This window comes from Protomyctophum bolini (genome assembly GCF_963924005.1).
Source record: "Protomyctophum bolini genome assembly, chromosome: 18".
Taxonomy (NCBI): Eukaryota; Metazoa; Chordata; class Actinopteri; order Myctophiformes; family Myctophidae; genus Protomyctophum; species Protomyctophum bolini.
Window position 1 is genome coordinate 21949178 of NC_137879.1, and position 18385 is coordinate 21967562.

Sequence of the window (18385 nt, forward strand, 5' to 3'; positions counted from 1 at the left end):
CAACACTGTCACTGAGCAGCGCAGCGGACACACAACATTCACAACACTGTCACTGAGCAGCGGACACACAACATTCACAACACTGTCACTGAGCAGCGGACACAACATTCACAACACTGTCACTGAGCAGCGGACACACAACATTCACAACACTGTCACTGAGCAGAGGACACACAACATTCACAACACTGTCACTGAGCAGCGCAGCGGACACACAACATTCACAACACTGTCACTGAGCAGCGGACACACAACATTCACAACACTGTCACTGAGCAGCGGACACACAACATTCACGGAGAAACAACAACACAACCTGCCCAGCACAGAAAACACACGGCCAATGTGTGTGTCTCATTTGGATCACACTGCGACACAGATTCGTGGCCCTAGACGCAAGGCCAAAAATATATTTTAACAATGAAAAACAAATTTGTCTTTTATGTTATTTAATTTAAAATAAAATCTACAATAGTGAAAATAGTCTACAAGCTCAAATTGTGGCACAGGTGTACCTTGAGAATTTGACTTGCCCACTGAAAACCACTGCTTTAGGCTATTGGCAAGGCTATTGATGTAGTGTCTGGGTTTAGAATAGATACCATGCCAGACATGGGAAGCACGTCATGTCTTTGTGAATCTTTTTGCATATAACATAAAGACCATGGAAAAATCCTCAGCTGCTCTTTTTCAAAGAGATTTACAGCATGCAATAAATTTGCGATTTTACCCGAGTAGCCTATATGTCATAGTCTGTCTGGAGTATATGCATGCACTGTTGTTCCAATTTACTATCTTTTTTTTTTATTTTTTACTGGGATTCACATATTATTGCTATGAGAAGAAGCAGGTGGTCAGTTTAACATTGTGGTTCTGAGGTATGCCGAGCCCTGTAATGGATTCTGCAGCACGATTGCTCATCTGGAGGAATGATGAAAATATGTATTATCCTGCATGTGTCCACTATCCAGTCATAACATTGTTCTGTAGTCCCAGCAGGGCTGTGTGTGAACATCCTGTTTCAGTCTCTAGAACACAGTCGCATTCTGCTGAGCGGGGAAGAAACACATTTAGAATTGTTATGATATTACTGATTGCAGAGAGTTGTCAATTCCTCTACTTTTGAAAGGGCAGTTGGCAAGTTAAATAATTTTCTGACATGACTTGATCTCTAAAGGTTTACTCCTCAGTTACCCCGAATTACACTTTGAAACCATAATCTAATTTTGTAGTTTGTTTTCTGGCTACTACAGCAGGGTAAAAGTAAAAGATGGCAAGCTGGTTGACCTTATATAGTATGTACCGTGATGTAAGCAATGCAGCTGTAGCTAATAAAGTTATTAATGGGTGTGTTAGATTTAGGTGTATCTAAAGGGTGTTGACTACTGGATTGCATAGTTGCCTACATCTAGCACGCCCATTATTTATTTTATTAGCAGCTGCATTGCTTAGTAACCTGCTATGGTTTTTTTACTCTTCTGCAGTTTTTTAACCTATACGTGCCCCTTTTACGCATTTGGATAAATACAAAGACAACTTTATTTTTTTACATCACGTGATCCTTTAGTTAAGTTGAGGCGTGGCCTATAGGCATGCCGCCACCAGGATGGAGAGTGCGACTGTGTGGCACCTCCGCTTACTTAATTCTGTCCCTTAATGTTTATTGCTTCCTGAATCCTGAAACTGGGAGGCTGGAGGACAACAGAATTCCAACCGTTGTTTTCTCCCCCTCGTTGGAGCCGTCAGGGTCCTGAGCACTCTTCTTAAATCTTTCTGGTCGTTTAGGTCTCTCTCTTTCAGGCATGTCATTTGTTTTGGCCCTTTGGGGACCTGATTCATGGGGGCACTTGAAGTGACTTATGTCTGGGAAATGTTTAGAAGGCTAGAAACCTCCTGAGTTCCTCCCATACCCTGAAATACTATTTATTGAAGAGTGATATAACTAGCGTTAGGTGAGCGGATTAAAATCTATTACACAAAGTATTATCAAGCTATTATACCGGTACTTATACAATATATTATATTTTAGTCATAGAAAATTAAATAAATACATACAAATATTAAGCAATGTAGTTTTTGTTCATGTTTTAATAATACAGACAAACATACAAATATTCCACAATACTGAGACAATGTGGTCTTTCCTCCATAGTTCATTTCTAGAATTTCTTATTTACATATTTACATTCACATTGATATTAACATAAATTCAGACAAAGCAAATGGCAGTATATAGCTCTGTTAACATACACAGCAAAATAAGACTGAATGTAAAACGTACAGGTAACGTTTACACTCACAATTTTACTGTGTACTACACTCCAGCACATCATTGTAATTTGGTTTGACACTCCCTCCTTCTTAATATAGTGCACATCAGATATGTAATTATTTTACTTAGAATTTAGGCATTTAAACCATAATTTGCTATTCTTTTCATCCACCTTGTTCAGCACTTGTTTCTCACAAAGCTGATTTATGGATTTTTATGCAGCAATAAACGTAGTCTTAGCTTAATTCGTCTTTGACATTTTGTCATGTAACTTACTCCATCCATATGCCGGCTTAGTGAGAAAAGAATCAGTCATCACTGGTCTGCAATGAACTACATAGCTATAAGCCGCGCCATACAGTATAAATGGCTTTGGTTGTTAAATGTGTTGTTCTACGTGGCCTGAATGAACATAGCCAAGACGGATTTGGTAGAGTTTGGTGGCAACACCAGCAGACAACATTGAAAGACTTGATGACACCTTGTGTCCTCTTTGGCAACACTGCTGCAGTAGAACTGCCCACTTCAAATCATGGATATCATAAACATATTTAAAGTCAAGGGGATCCAAATCATTGTTTTTATATAACATGACTACTGATATAAACCACAGCAAGTGTGTGACATTTTAAACAAGTGTGACTTCACGTGAACAATTGAGTATGTGACATTTATAGATGAAATATTTATACAGGGCCCTGAAAAGTAGTTACCCTGTGTGTACTAGCATAGAAACTGAATCTCAGACTTGGCTAGATTGTGAAAGTGCTCTCAGCACTAGCTTGCTGAGCTTGAAAATGTATTCAACTAGCCTTTTAGCCTAGCGTTGCTATGCGCTCACATCATGTGTACATATATTAAGTTCTCAATTGCTCCTCTATGCTACATATAGTTGCTTTTCATTTGGTTCTCAGTGCTTGCAGCATCACCAATTTCCAGATCATTCCCTTTCACTTATCAGTGCAAATATTCTTACTTTTCAAAGAAAATTCCTTTGAGGGCCTTACATTATCTCCTAAACCTAAACAGTATAACAACACTGAAAACGGCCCTTCTGAAGGTTGCTACTCATTTTAACTTGGCTGTTTGACTGCAAAAATGGAAGGTGGCAGTTCTCTTTCTGAACGGAAACACTGGACATTGAGGTGTATCAATGTGACAATAACTTCTCAGTTGAAGATCTCATATACTGTATATTTCCTGAGGTTTTGAAGACATGACACCCAAAAACCCTGAATCAATAGCAAAGTTAATTTGTCTCAAAATTTGCTCTGAAGCGAGAAGATGGCATCTCTATGGAACAATGCCAAATTCTTACAAATTCACTACAGCTGTGTCACTCATGTCACAGCTCTGCTGGTCTTTGGGACATTACACTGGCAATGGTGTAACACAAGTACAGGTTCACTCCTCAGGTCTTTTGGGAAGACTGCATCCGTTGAAAGGATCATGTGTGATCGACCATGGTGACACTGTCCCATAGTTAACACACCCATGGCTTTTTCCTAAGCCCTTCTCTGAGAGATTTCGTCAGCCTAGAAGCAGAGCCTGGAACAGGGCTGGGTTTGGCTCGGGCTGTGAAGCAGCCTCTATTATGTCTTTCTGTAGATAGATGTTGGGGAGAATTGTTTTTATCAGTCCACAGCCAGTTCACAGGGTATCTGTTGAGCGTCTTTGGCCTTGATGTACGCCTGTTTAAAGTCCTTGTAGCGAGGTGCACAGCCCAACCAGGCCTCCCCAAAGTGGATCCGACCAGTGAAGAGGAAGCTGCCTGGCCCAGGCCTCACGCCGCACTGCAATAGAGTCCTTATCTCGCCCTGGGAGGTCAGACGGCTGTTCCCTGTGAACACGGCGTACTTCTGCCGGAATACCTTGGTGGCGCTGACCTTTATCACTGCTGCCCGGAGGTTCTCATCCTCATCCACAGAATGAATGTTACCACGTACAACTAGAGAGGAAAAATATTCTGGTTAGCTACTGCACCATATTAGTTAGATTTAGTTAAGCAACATAAACATGTCAACAACAATGTCATCAGGAATTAAGCTAAAACATCCTAAATGGCAGAAATGACTGAAGTCTTTAAACCGCTATAGATTTCGTTTTCTAAAAACAACCGATTGAAAGTAAAAGTAAAGGAATATGGAGGATGGGAGCAGGTCAATAATCTTGTCAGGGGACTCTGCCCCTCATGCCCATTACAGCTCAATCTGAATCATGCAGATTAGTCCCGGGGGGGGGGATTAGGATTAGAGTCTACTACAGTGCTTGAGGGTGGAGGGGGGGCAAAGTATTGAGAATTTGTACTAAATCAGTGGCGCCTGATCTTGAACTGGGGGTTGGACACAACCGATTTTTTGAACTTTATTGGAACGGAATCATTACTTTGATAGGCTGTGCTGCAAAGACTAATTGCCATTTGGTTGTAAAACAGAATAATGTAGGCTACGATCGTTTTTGAAACATGGGTCATCATTTGAATGCGACACCTTTTCCTTTGTCTCAAGTGTTTTTATTGCTAATGGGGGCAACTCAGGCCAGTGCTGTAAAAACTCACCAAAGTCACTGGTACAGACAGCCATAAGAATCTCTGTGTTGTTGCAGGGTCTGCAGGCGCCTAGGAGGAGGTGGAGAAGAAGGAAGGGGGGTTAGTGGGTGATGTTGCAGAGTACTACAAACTGTAATACAAGATACTGTATATATATATATATATATATATATATATATATAGTAATACACTGAGCCATTGGATATCAAAGACTCTGATTATGGATAAAACCTTTGAGGATACAGTGTACGATCGAATACTCACAAAGACGTGATTTAAGTGAGTAAAAATCTGGACACCGTGCAGAGACACACGCACACAGTGAGACCAACCACCGTGGAGCACACAGCTGCTACTTTTACAGTTGCCGGGGGATGGCCAGTTTAAGGTGTGAGGCTCCTCCAACCCAGACGATTTAAAAGCCCAATGAATCCCCCCTCCTAAACCCTGCAAGGGTGTTCACACACAGTCACACCTCATCAAAGCCTGCTGGACAGGGGCTCAGGCGGAGAAGTGGCGGGGGGTGGGGGGACCAAAATTCCACTTCCACTTTTCAGAAGGTACTTCCTTCCTACTGGGGCCTGACACCCTCATTGACAGCTGTTTAACTTTTCTTTCTTTTTTTTAAGAAGAAAAGAAAATATTAGGGGATAGAAAGTACAGTCAACCCTTCCTGAGATTCACTGAAGAATCCACACAGATGGCCACAAGAAAGGAGTGAAACCAAACCACCCGAGCTCTGGGTGACTGCATTGACTAAACGGGGGGGAAAGAAAAAGCAGGCTGAGGCTGGCATTTGGGTTTTTTTAAAGTCCTGCTTGCCCTGAAGTTCTGAGGAGGCCCCTTTGCCCACCCTCCACTTTCTCCTTCTTGGTGAAAACCTCTTGATAAATGAGATTCCTTCCTCTCTAGTCTGTAGACCCCCCCCCCCCCCAGCTAAATCAGTTTGTGTGGGTGTGATAGAGAGTAGTTGGGGGGGAGCATTCTCCTACAGACAAGTCTCCCCACAGAGGGTCAGCTCAACAAAAGAGGGGAGCATCTCAGCTGGGTAGAGGCCTCTCTGTTGCCATGAGCGACCGCAGTAATCCCAGAATGCTCATGCAGCCCCCATTGAAAGAGCCCTGGACTCTGGAGAAGGCCCCACATACTGGGCTTTTGTACAACCCCCATCTCCCCACTCCTCATTCGTTCTCCTCCAAATCCAGACCGGGACCAGTAGACTCTTTTTGTACGCCTCCAGGGAACAGTTTTGCCACTGCTCCCCCCCCCCCCCCAACACACACTGCAGGGACAGTGGAAAGTCCAACAAACCCTCCAGAGGAGTCTGTTTGAAATTATGAGCCATCCTTAATGTGGATATTATGATACACGATATAACATGATTCATTGTTCCATGGAAGGAAATGAATGAAGGTAATTGTGTTAACTCTTGCAGTATCTGGCTACTATGTCAGTATACTCGCCATGCTCACTATTCATGAAATGAACAGAGAGCATTCTTGAAAAAGCTCACCTTCATCATTGACTTGGTTTGAGTCGAGGGACAGCCGTGCCGCCCAATCCCCTCTCAGCTCATAGCGGAAGGAGGCGATGCGGCGGCTGATGTCCTGGTACGGCGTGGCCTGCAGGTAGAGGGCCACCTTCTCGCCAGGCAGACGACTGAAGCAGCGCACCCTCGGTGGGGGAGAGGTCTCCAAGTGGTCCCCCACCAGGAGCTCCAGGACCCCGTCTCTCTCCAGGTAGAGCTGGGCTCCGTGGAACTGCTCTGACGGTTTGATGCAGGCTGTGATGAGGCCCGAGCTGCTGCCCCCGGGGCCCACCGCGTTGGAGGGCAGGCGGGGAGATAGCGTCAGTCTCAGGGCTCCCTTGGGGTATAGCCAGTCCAGGGTTCCCTCTGAGCAGTGGAGGGAGATTTGCTCCACGGTGCCTGCCTTCTGGGACAAACCACTGTGAGGGAAGAGAAACAGGGGGCAATTGGTTATGTAAAGTTTGTAAAGTAAAAAATAAAAACCCTTTCCCTCCAGAACTTTGACCTCCAAATCTAACAGAGTTCTCTCACCACATCATGAAATCTGAGTCATCCACATACCATCAGAGGAAGTGGTGAAACCAAGAAAGACATTTTCGCTGGGCCAGTCTAGTGCAGGACGTGTGGTTTTTAGGTTTGGTTTCAGATGTGGGCACTGAAAGGGGACAGCTGGCCGACATGAAAGAACCAGGAACTAGAAATGACTATTCGAAGTTGAAATGCATAAAATAAATGCAGGCCGCAGTGTGATGAGTGTGTTCAGAGATATGCGCAGCCACCGGGAGAGAGGGCGCCGCCTACTGGCAGCTGTTCAAAATCTGGATCATATGATTCCACCGCATCTGTACGGGCATCGTTTTTAATGCATTTTAATGGTTAACTAGGTCAATTCAACTAATAATTCAGCTTGCATAATATATTGTTCAGATTTGAGCGCCCTAACTACTTGTAGGTATAGATCATGGCTTCTTCTGCAGGTCAGCCCTCAGCCCTGAGGCAGAAGCCTACAACAACTTCAATGGCCCTCTTAATAAGCACGTCTCAACTTGTTTCGTCAATGACCACAAACGTAGTCCAATGAGTCCATTGCATCAGTTTGTATATTTTAAAATGCACGCCAAGAGACCTCCGTTGCATCACCGAATGACAAACTATATTGCATAGGCCTACATGTGTCATTTTCACATCAACTAGCCCAAACATTTCGACTCGTAGAGGGTTTTTTCGATTCTGCAGAAAAACCCTCTACGAGAGTCTAAATGTTTGGGCTAATCATGAACTAGTGTGGCATATTTTATTGTCATTTAGTATTAATATGTTATAAAATACTTGCCTTCCTTTCCATGTGCACTGGTCTTCGGAGTAGTTAGATCGCGCCATATCAAAAATGGCAAATAGTAGAATCCAACATTGATAAATCCCAAAACAAGCCATTTTCCTCAGTGGATGATCGATCAATACCCGAGCGGAGGAAAGGCCGTTATTCCAAGGACAGACTCGATCCTGACCTATACCTTCTGCGAGTGAAACTTCAGCAAAAATCGAATTGTAAGTATGCTATTAATAACCTCCATAGTTGTGTGTAGCCTAAAGTATCCTACCTATTACGGATAAGATAAGAGAAGAATACTGCCACACACAGTAGCGCAGCGCTCTCACCATAGATGTGCGCACACACAGGACGGGGGGCTCTGAAGTTATCCCCCTCAGCAAAACTTCACCGACCAATCACATTCCGAGAGGTGAAACTTTAAACCACTCACTCAGAGGGGGAAGGGTGTGTGCCCTATTGCCCGTGACGACTACAATGGTCTATCAGTATGCAAGAATATACCATGTTGGGCTATTTACTATTGCGTTAGACATGCGTCACATGCCTGCAATGCTGCATAAAACATCAGTTTAGATTTCACATAGTTGAAACGTCTATAATGTCAGTTTAAAGTTTATTATAGATAGATAGATAGATAGATAGATAGATAGATGGATAGATAGATAGATATCAATTAAGCATGAAACACAGGATAGCAGTTGTATAGTAAAGAGTTCAGAATATTATAATAATAAATAGACTGAAAATAAATAATCTTATAGTCTGACCATATATAGCCATCATGCACTTCATCTAACATACAGTAATATAATTTATATTGTACAATCTAGTATCACCAGTAAATACATTGTACTATCAGTTAATCCTAAATTGGGTAAATAAAGAAAAATATTGAGATTATGATCCTGATATTATTCAGTGCTTCATATTTAACATATTCTGGAATGTTTTAGTATTTACCGGTAGTTAAGTTTAGTATTTAGTCTTCACTTTCACTAAGTTATATTATTTTGACCAAGTATGCTTTTGCAGCAGGTCTAAACTTGATTGATTGAAAAACGTATTTACAGTTTTCATGGACAAGCACATGGAAGTATAGGCCTACAGTATAAGCAGACAAGGTCTGCTAAATTGATTTATCCAAGAAAGCATATGGCTTGTTTCCATTGGGGTCCTCCTACTCAATTAATCGAAACATTGAATGATATAGATATGCAATAGGCTACTATGCAAAAACACCATATAAACGAGTAGAAAACAGCAGGGAGTGCGGGGTGTACTACGGTGTAGGCTTTTGGTAAGTGCTCTGTTAGAGCAGTTTAGAAAGAATGTCTGGATTCATCAATAGTCACTTGAAAACGATATTTCATAAGATCTGAAGAACATACAGTGCTCGATAGTGATGTAATAACTCACACAAATCACATGAAATAACACCAAATGATCAATGATGATATTTCCATTCGTCATTCACCACCACAGAATTAAATGTACAATTGATGGCAAGTTTCTCCCTGTTGTGTTGTGCCCTCTGCCCTTTACCCTGCTGCGCGTCTCTTTCATGTTGCAGTATTTAGAAGCAAATCAAATATTCTTTTGTGCTGATAGACTGCTATCCATTTCCCTGACCCGTAACAGTGACGTGTGTGTGTGTGTGTATGTGTGTGTGTGTGCGTGTGTGTGTGTGTGTGTGTGTGTGTGTGTCTGTGTGTCTGTGTGTCTGTGTGTGTGTGTGTGTGTGTGTGTGTGTGTGTGTGCGTGCGTGCGTGCTTGCGTGCGTGCGTGTGCACATGCGTGTACATGCGTGTGCGTGTGTCTGATGAAGGCCTGCTGATCAAGTTATGACAAGGCATCAGACCTCCACAAAGGCACATGTGCAGAAATCCAGCAGCTTTATTGTCTGTAGCAGGACTGGGCTTTGTTCTCCCCAGGGCATTTCAAAGGCACACAGTTTAAAAGGGAGAAAGGCAGGGGGTGACCAAATCAAAAAAAGAGAAAGAAAGAATACATTCGTGCCTAAACTTAGTTATGGGCATCACAAATCTGACATGGCATCCACGTGTGCACAATGCTTGCAATGCGCGCGCGCACACACACACACACACACACACACACACACACGCGCATAGATATGATGCACACTTTGCACAAAGCATCGTTGCACTGAGAGACACGTCCATTTAAACATCAGCATGTGCACCTCTTGTGACCCTCGCAGTTTCGCTCTTAGGACTGGTTTCAGCTCGGCATGCAGAGTAGCCGAGCACGTTCAAACAGTAGTCATGTTAGTTTCCCATTCAAGGTCAGACAGAGTGTGTGAAAGACCAGACCCGACTGTTTCTGCTCTGCACCTAGAACAAAGCATGTCATTGATTCCAATGAAATGTTGTTTGGTTGTCCTCACACGTAACCGTAGCCAGTTTCCCACTCTCGTAGAGTTCAGGTCCTCAGTGTCACCCGCGTTTTGAAGGGGCCCGTGAACGCAGTGTCTTCAAACACTGCTATTGTAGGTGTACGAGTGTTGCAACAGGGTGTTAGTGCTGTGTGTATTTATTCGGTAAACTTGTTCTGTCCTCTCTCTCTCTCTCTCTCTCTGTGTGTGTGTGTGTTTGTGTGTTGTGTGTGTGTGTGTGTGTGTGTGTGTGTGTGTGTGTGTGTGTGTGTGTGTGTGTGTGTGTGCGTGACTGTGTTGTGGACGAGGAAAGGAGGTGCTGACAATGTAGTGTTACTGACATTTACGGAATCTTGACAATGTAAAAGCTCTCGAGCTTTCTACCTTCCTATCTCTCTCCCCCTTCCTAACTCTTTCTCTTCTCTATCACACACGCAATCAAATGTGTCAGATAGAATGTTAGTGGTCGTACAAACGACAAACTGCAGCTGGTCTTCCAATCAGGACATTGCTATTATGCAGTACAAAATATTATCTTTCTTAAATCCCATGGCGCCTTGGTGCTAATCCAGATGATCTGATGTTGCCACTCTTTGTTCTCCTGGTCAGTGACATGGATCCCTCACGTTAATGAGACCATGTCAGGAGAAATCCATGACTGATAAGAAGACTATACCTTTACGGATGGCGTACGTTGATGTATTTGCCTGCTTGTGCGGCACCTTACATTGATAGATGCTGACAGAGGCTGCACTTTGAATTTTCACAATGGCAACTGCATGGGAATGTGTACCATGGTTAGTGATGGGACCATTCTGACATTCAGATTTATGTAGCTTGATGAGGTGAGTCTGACATAAGCATTCTTGCCACTTTTTTAAAGAGGTTTTGTTCTCACGAGAGATATAATTTAACATCATCTGGATTAACACCAAGGCGCCAACAGTTAAAAACATTGCCAAAGAAGAATATACACACAGAATTAGGTATAAATTGTATAAAGTTAATAGCACGCATGCAGATTTGTGTTGGAACCACAATGATACATTAAACTCATCACAGCTATCACAGTCTATCGTCCTAAAGCTCCAATGGCTGCATGAAGGCATTGTTCAGTCAATCATGTTTGATTAAATCACGTGTTTTGTAGTGATAATAATAATAATCTTTATTGTCCCGAAGGATATTCATCTTCACAGGTCTGTTCAACACCAACAACAAAAACTACACATAGTACAGAAAAACATAACACCAAGACAATACAAAAATATGAGTTCCCCACTGTGTACAGATTACAGAACCATCTTATCGGTGGGGCAGTTTAATGCCGCGATGGCTGAGGGGACAAAACTCCTACTGAAACGAACCTTTTTCCAGGGTAAGGTTCTGTATCTTTGTCCTGATGGCATGAGGTTGAAGAAGCGATACAGGGGATGTGTGTCACGTGATATTGAGAGTGCTAGCCGTGTGATGGCATTATTGTTCATATCAGAAAGTGTTGGTGTGGGAAGTCCGATAATCTTGGAAGCAATACAGGTAATACTGAAAAGTTTGTTTCTGTTAGCCATGGGCAGTATGTTGTAAAAACATGCGGAACAGTACAACAGAACAGGTTGAATAATGCTTTTGTACAATAATAATAGAAGATGAGGAGCAACAGATAATGATCTTAACTTGCGGATTACATGAAGTCTTTGATGAAAACGTGACTGGATAGATGTGATATGTTGATCAAACCTAAGTCTATTGTCCAGGCTGAGTGAGTCCAAGATCTGTGAAACTGGCAACCTGTTCTACTGTCTTACCATTAACGATGATGATGTTACACATACAGGTATAGAGGGTATGCGCATGCATAAAGTCAGTGGCAAAGTGAGTTTAACATAATTTAATTCAATCAGATAGGACTATTCTGTTTTTTATGTAAGGCCAGAAAGTAGCTTTTGCAACTCACACACATGTTCCTGTTTAACTTCCGGGTATGATTATGATGTCACGCGCATACCCTCTCTATAGGGTCAAAATAATGATGAATGAGAAGGCCTGTAGTAGGTTCCCATAGCCATCTACAGTTTTGTGATGAGTGGCTGAGATCAGTCATGCTGGCGTGTTCCCGTCTCCCCATGCAGGTGACAGGGTCCTGTCTCTGTTTCCCACAGTGAGAATGTCCCAGACTCGGGTCTGTGTGAAACCTGTGGGAAGAGCTAACGCAATGAGCCCGGAGAAACTGCAACTAGTACTGCTGTTTACCGTAGAAGCCCCTATGAGAGCTATGTGAAAACTGACACCTGCTTTCTCATAGCACTTTCTCAGGAGCTGTGTGTGTGTGTGTGTGTGTGTGTGTGTGTGTGTGTGTGTGTGCGTGCGCTTATTTGATAGTAAAGTTTCCTCTGTGCCTCTCATCTCTGTTTTTGTGTTTATGTTGCACTGACTTTCTCTCTGCCTCGTGTGTGCATGCGTGCGTGCACTTGTGTGTGCGCTTGTTTGTTTGTTTGTTTGGTAGTAAAGTTTTCTTTGTGCCTCTCATCTGTCTGTTTGTGTTTACTGTTTATGTTGCACTGAGTTTCTCTCTGCCTCGTGTGTGTGTGTGTGTGTGTGTGTGTGTGTGTGTGTGTGTGTGTGTGTATGCGTGTGTGCGTGCGTGCGCGTGTATGGCTCAGTGGGAATCCATAGAATACGAGAGGGCCCTATACCAGATAAACAGAGTCAGACAGGGTTGATAGCAAACACAGCTGGAAACGCACTGAGACACCCTGAGAATGCTCCTTAACTGCTTTCATCAGCAAGTAATAGATCGCATATCCTCACGTTACTGTCATACAGCCCTTGTGGTCTTTTATCATCTCTGTAGGGGTCCCTCCTGTATCTGTGCATAAAGAAATGCAGCCCCACTGTAGAGTCCCCAACAATACATTTGTTTTAATCTTGATCAGATTAATATCATGACTTGACAGAGCCACACGTCCCTAGAATGATTTGTGGTAGCTGGGATCACATCTGAATTTTAAGAAGTCGTCTTTTGCACATAAATTATGCATCAACTTTCTCTCTCTCTTTCTCTCTCTCTCTCTCTCTCTCTCTCTCTCTCTCTCTCTCTCTCTCTCTCTCTCTCTCTCTCTCTCCCATATGAACTTTCTTCATTGCATTGCATGACAGGAATTTGTTGTAGCTGGGACCACACATAAATTTTCTCTAATTCGATTTGGGCATCAATCTCTCTCTAAATCTCTAAGTCTTGGTTGTCTTTGTGGCATTGCTCTTTGACAGTCCTTTTTCTGTATTCAGCAGCTCTAAATATAATCTAATTATTGCCTTTGGGGTCAGAGGTCACAGCTGGGTGCCCTGGGGACTTCTAATTAGAGAAATGGAGGGAAGTGGTTGCAGGTGTCTCCAATGTCTTGTGCAGCCAAACCGGAGACATATATATGTGCTATGAGTCAATTCACAACAAGTTATGTTTTATTTGGAGCAAATAAATGTAATGTTGTTACAGTCAAACTCAACTTCTGCCGTCCACTCTATAATGCATTCAACTCAACTTAAACATTTAATATAATTTTATGTGTACAATAGAGCTTATGGAATAATATTGGTTAAATAAAGGTTAAATAAAAATTGGGACATAATTTATTTTATTTTATTCATTACTCTGAGTACACGTAAGATGAATTGTTTGTTTCCCCATCTTAGCACATAGTAACGATAAATACATGCTAATGATAATCTTAACCCTTCAGTGATAGAATGTTGGTTAAACCATTCTACAGTGGGTGATCTCCTGTTCCCTTATCTCGGTGAAAGTAGGTAATGATACAATTATTGAACCCAAATTGGATTTAGAAAGAGCCAGCAACAATAGCCAAGCACCTTGGTGGGCTGCGTTGATTCTTACATTCCTCAGTGTTCAAAAGCACATAAGGGAACAGTTTATCTGAAGGGCAAACAGGCCAGCCACTTTGTAAGTGGTTCTTCACACAGTGTTGTCAGTGTTAAGTCACCACAGCAGACTTTAAAGGACGATGTTGACTTATGGCAATCAGTGCTTGGTAGCTAGCAGGAGACGGCGATGGGGATGAAAAGCATTGAAACACCCAGTCTAATCACCACAGAATGCACAGGAAGCTTCCGTGGTTTGTGAGGTTTTAGGGCACACACACAGAGTACAGAGAAGAAACCAGTCAACATCTTCAGCTTTTGATTGTTGACAGACTGACACAAGCCTCCTGGAACTTAATTTCACCCAACTAATCTGTCTGTAGGGTGAAGCCCCTTTACAGTGGTTGGTGGCTTAATTGTGGGTGCGCCTGCCCTGACATGATCGCATGATATGTATTTCACAGAAGAGAGCCTGTGTGGCGCATCCGTGCACATATGTGTGAGAGAGACGTGAAAGGGGGAGGGAGGGAGGGAGAGTGCATGGCAGAAAGCTTGAGAGCTTTTACGCTGTCACGGTTCTGTTAAGGTCAGTTTCAGTAACATTACATTGTCAGCATCTCCTTTCCATGTATGCATGCACTGCTAACCCCACGCGCACGCGCGCACGCACACACACACACACACACACACACACACACACACACACACACACACACACACACACACACACAAAATACAGTTAACCAAATAACTACACACATCACTAACACCCACATGCAAACTCTCGTGCACCTACAAAAGCAGTGTGTGTGTGTGTGTGTGTGTGTGTGTGTGTGTGTGTGTAAGGGAAGAGAGATTTCGGAGGGGGAAAAATACACTTTAGTCTCCCCAGGCCCCTACATTGCATGTTTATTAGTCTCATTAGGTAGATTTACCACAGCAGTTCCCAATAGGGATTAGTGAGCACACTTGATAGTATTGTCATTGCTAAGCCATTGGTCCCATAGCAATGCATGCCTCAGTCCTGCTGGGGCTGATAGCTGGTGCTGTTGGGAGCCCGGCTGGAGGTCAGACAGAGGTGCTCCCCTGTCTGTCATGGCTGCCCATCCCCCCTCCCCTTTCCTGGCTCTAATTGGCTGAATCAATTTGGAGGGAAACATAACAAGAAGCAGGATCCCTCCAAAATTGACAATAGGTATAGTTTTACATATGTGTCCATAGAAAAGGCAGATGTTGATGGTCCCCCACACCCACACTTGAATACCTTTATTTGGATACAATGGACATGAACACAAAAGAGCTATTTATATTTGGCGGCCAAATGCAGATGCATAACTTTTGGCGGTCAAGGCGGATGTATTGGTTTGGATGTGGCGTCAGGCTGGACAGACTCCTACACTTCTGAAGATGGAAACGTGCTGTTGACGGACCGTGAGCTCATGGTTTAAGTCACCAAGAGTGATTGATATGACTTAAATTGGACGCTAGTATCTCATTAAAGTCCAAATAATTTCATTTTGTTTAAATCATTATCTAGTAACTACAAGAACAAATTGACATAAACATGCACTTGGTAAAAAAAGAACAACTGAGATTCTTCAAATATGCTAGATTTTAGCTTAAGCGTTGACGATTATCCACCTGCGGCCCCTATCCTGGACATGTCATAATATAGGCAAACATTTAGCGGCGAAAACAGAAGATCATCATGCTCACAATGCGATGTGTTGTGAGCTTGTAGATAGGCTGTTTTAGGTAAAAAGGAGGGGCCCATGCATGTACAGAGACCTCTGGGGGACCCTGGAATATATGCTGTAAATGCTAAAGAAAAGTCCTGCGTGCTTCAGCCAGCAGAAGGTAGAAGGGCTCGTTGGTGCTCAACGGTGACAACTTGCATCAGGAAAGATATAAAACCTGCACTGGGCACTTCAGTAGACTACCCAAATGAAATAAACTGGAGCACTCGACTGGTCTTCACGTTCTTTATTGTTTTGCATATGGTTAAAGTCATGCACACATCACCTATGAGAACGCACGCACGCACACACACACACACACACACACACACACACACACACACACACACACACACACACACAAAACGCATGCATGCAGATGAGCCTGGAAGCAGTCACACATCACAAATGTCTGTCATGCTATGTAGGCTACGTTCACACTTAGGAACTTATAATTTGCAGGGTGGTCAGTCTTCTCCTCGTGGCGCCTGACTGCACACAAATGCCACCCCTCCTCCATAAGTTGATGCTCTTGACTACTCTGTTTATTGTGTTTCAGCGGGGGTAGGTCATCCTTGGCTGCATAGAACATAATTAGCCAGCCTACACACACGCACACACGCACGCGCACACACACACACACACACACACACACACACACACACACACACACACACACACACACACACACAGAGAGACACTTTAAACTTTAAACCCCCATACAATGCCGTTGTTGAACAATAGACACATGCCAATACCATGACCCCCTCCCATGCACAAAACCCTCCCTGTTCATCGCTCAAACCGGACCCCTGATTGTTCAAGTATCACAGCCCGCCCTGTCCGGCTCACTCAGCACAATAATGAGACTGATAAGATTACTTTTTTCTTTCTCCACTTATCAGATTTCACCTTATCTTCTGTTGGGTTGTTGTCTCTAACAGCTATCTCCGGTTTTCTGGGTGGATGCATAAATATGGCTAATAGTCAGACCTCAAAATAGACCCTTTTCACAGCAGCCATTTTGACAGGTAAACACAGCTGAAGTGGACACTGTACAGCTCATGTAAAGTTATCTTCATGCTGCCACACAGAGACACCTAAATCAAACACCCACAACCAACCAAATTGATGTTCAACTTCACTGCCATACATAAGTATAGGATTAGTATCCTGTGATTCTCTTGGTCCCAGTGTGCATATTTGCCCAACAAACAAGCTGTATCTCTTCACATTTCAGTCCCAGAACAACAATTAACGCCTCAGAATAGGGAATGAGTGTGTCCATAATTGGGCACCGGTTCTGGATGTATAAAGCATCTTTTTATGTCACACCATCTCTCATCAGCTCCATTCAAACTGACCTTGGTTAGCCTCTGGCCTCTTTTGATGTCGTTTTTTTTAAATAAAATGCCATCACACATGAGATGCCCTCGCTTTGGTCTCTCAGCACCTGCACTTTGGTCTCGCTGAGTCATCAATGGAACCTGTCTTTTAAAAACCTTTACATCGGCTGCAAATGAGGACTCTTTGTTGGGGAAGCCCTTGAGGGGACCGCCGAAATGTGCTGTCTCCCCCTCTCCCACCTCGGAGTAAAGCTATTCTCCTCATTTGCCCACAAACAACCGCTCCCAGTTCTGTGTCTGCATAACGCACCCCCTAACAGGATATCATATCACCGTCCTATACCCTGGGGTATATTCCCGTGCTGTGGTTGATGTTCTAATGTTAACAGGTGTATTTGAGAGTAACCAACAGGTGCGATGAATACTGGACAAAAATGACTTTTCGTCTTTGCTAAAAGTTTAAACAACACTACAAGCAAAACATGTTTCATGGATTAGATTAAATACAAATAATTTGTTGCAGAGCTTTGGCAATCCAACATAAATTGGATATTTTACAACTTTGCACAGGACTACTCAGAGATTAAAAAAAGAATTATACAATAAATGTTTAAGTGTGTGAAATTATTTTTTGTGCTTGGTTCCCATTATTTCAATAGAAGAAAAGGAAAATAAAATCGAGCGGTTAGGTCCCTGCACACAGCACGCTTTTTTCGGATTCTTTGCAGCGTTTCTCCATCGGTTTTCTGAAAAACGGGTCCAGTGTGCAACCACCTTTAGAGCGGTCAGAGGATTACAGGGGCTGCAGTGGCTCAGGTAGTAGAGCAGTCAGCCAGCCAGTTGAGAATCGGTTCTCCCTGGGTTAGTGTCGAAACGAAGTGTCCTTACTTCTGATGAGCAGGCTCAGCCTTGCATGGTTTCCTGGGTGAATGTAATGCACATTGTAACATGCTTTAGATCAAGGCGCTGTATAAATGCACCATTTACCATTAAGGTAATGTAAACATACTGTAGTTGCAGATGCACATACTTAGTTGAAAACAGACAAAAGCGCTCCATAGCTGTCTGCAGTAGCTGCACAAGTGTTAGGGGTCATGTTTGCTAGCACCCTGACTGAGTGGTTTTATTTTCCTATGTTGAGGAACCAAAACGGTTACTTTTCAAGAAAAAGAAGAAAAACCCCACAAAGTTAAATATGGAGATACGAGGTTTCTGCCGAATGATATATATTTATCTGACTGCTCTGTGGGGTTATTTGGCTTTTTTTTCCCTCTCCACCTGACCCCAGGGTTGCAGTGCTGAACAGAGGAGACCAGTGGAAAACAAGAGCAGACTGACAAAACCAAGTCTGTCC

General features: G+C 43.1%; 1 protein-coding gene across 1 annotated transcript; it reads right to left on the reverse strand.

Annotated features, from left to right (window-relative positions):
* Nucleotides 1-2070: 2070 nt before the first annotated feature.
* metrn (meteorin, glial cell differentiation regulator) lies at nucleotides 2071-8010 on the reverse strand. Its single transcript, XM_080788904.1, has 4 exons — nucleotides 7682-8010; nucleotides 6334-6767; nucleotides 4830-4889; nucleotides 2071-4220 (listed from the first exon to the last, which is right to left on the reverse strand). Exons 1-4 carry the CDS (start codon nucleotides 7780-7782, stop codon nucleotides 3907-3909), a joined length of 909 nt encoding a protein of 302 aa, XP_080645030.1. The 5' UTR covers nucleotides 7783-8010; the 3' UTR covers nucleotides 2071-3906.
* Between the last annotated feature and the right edge of the window lie 10375 nt (nucleotides 8011-18385).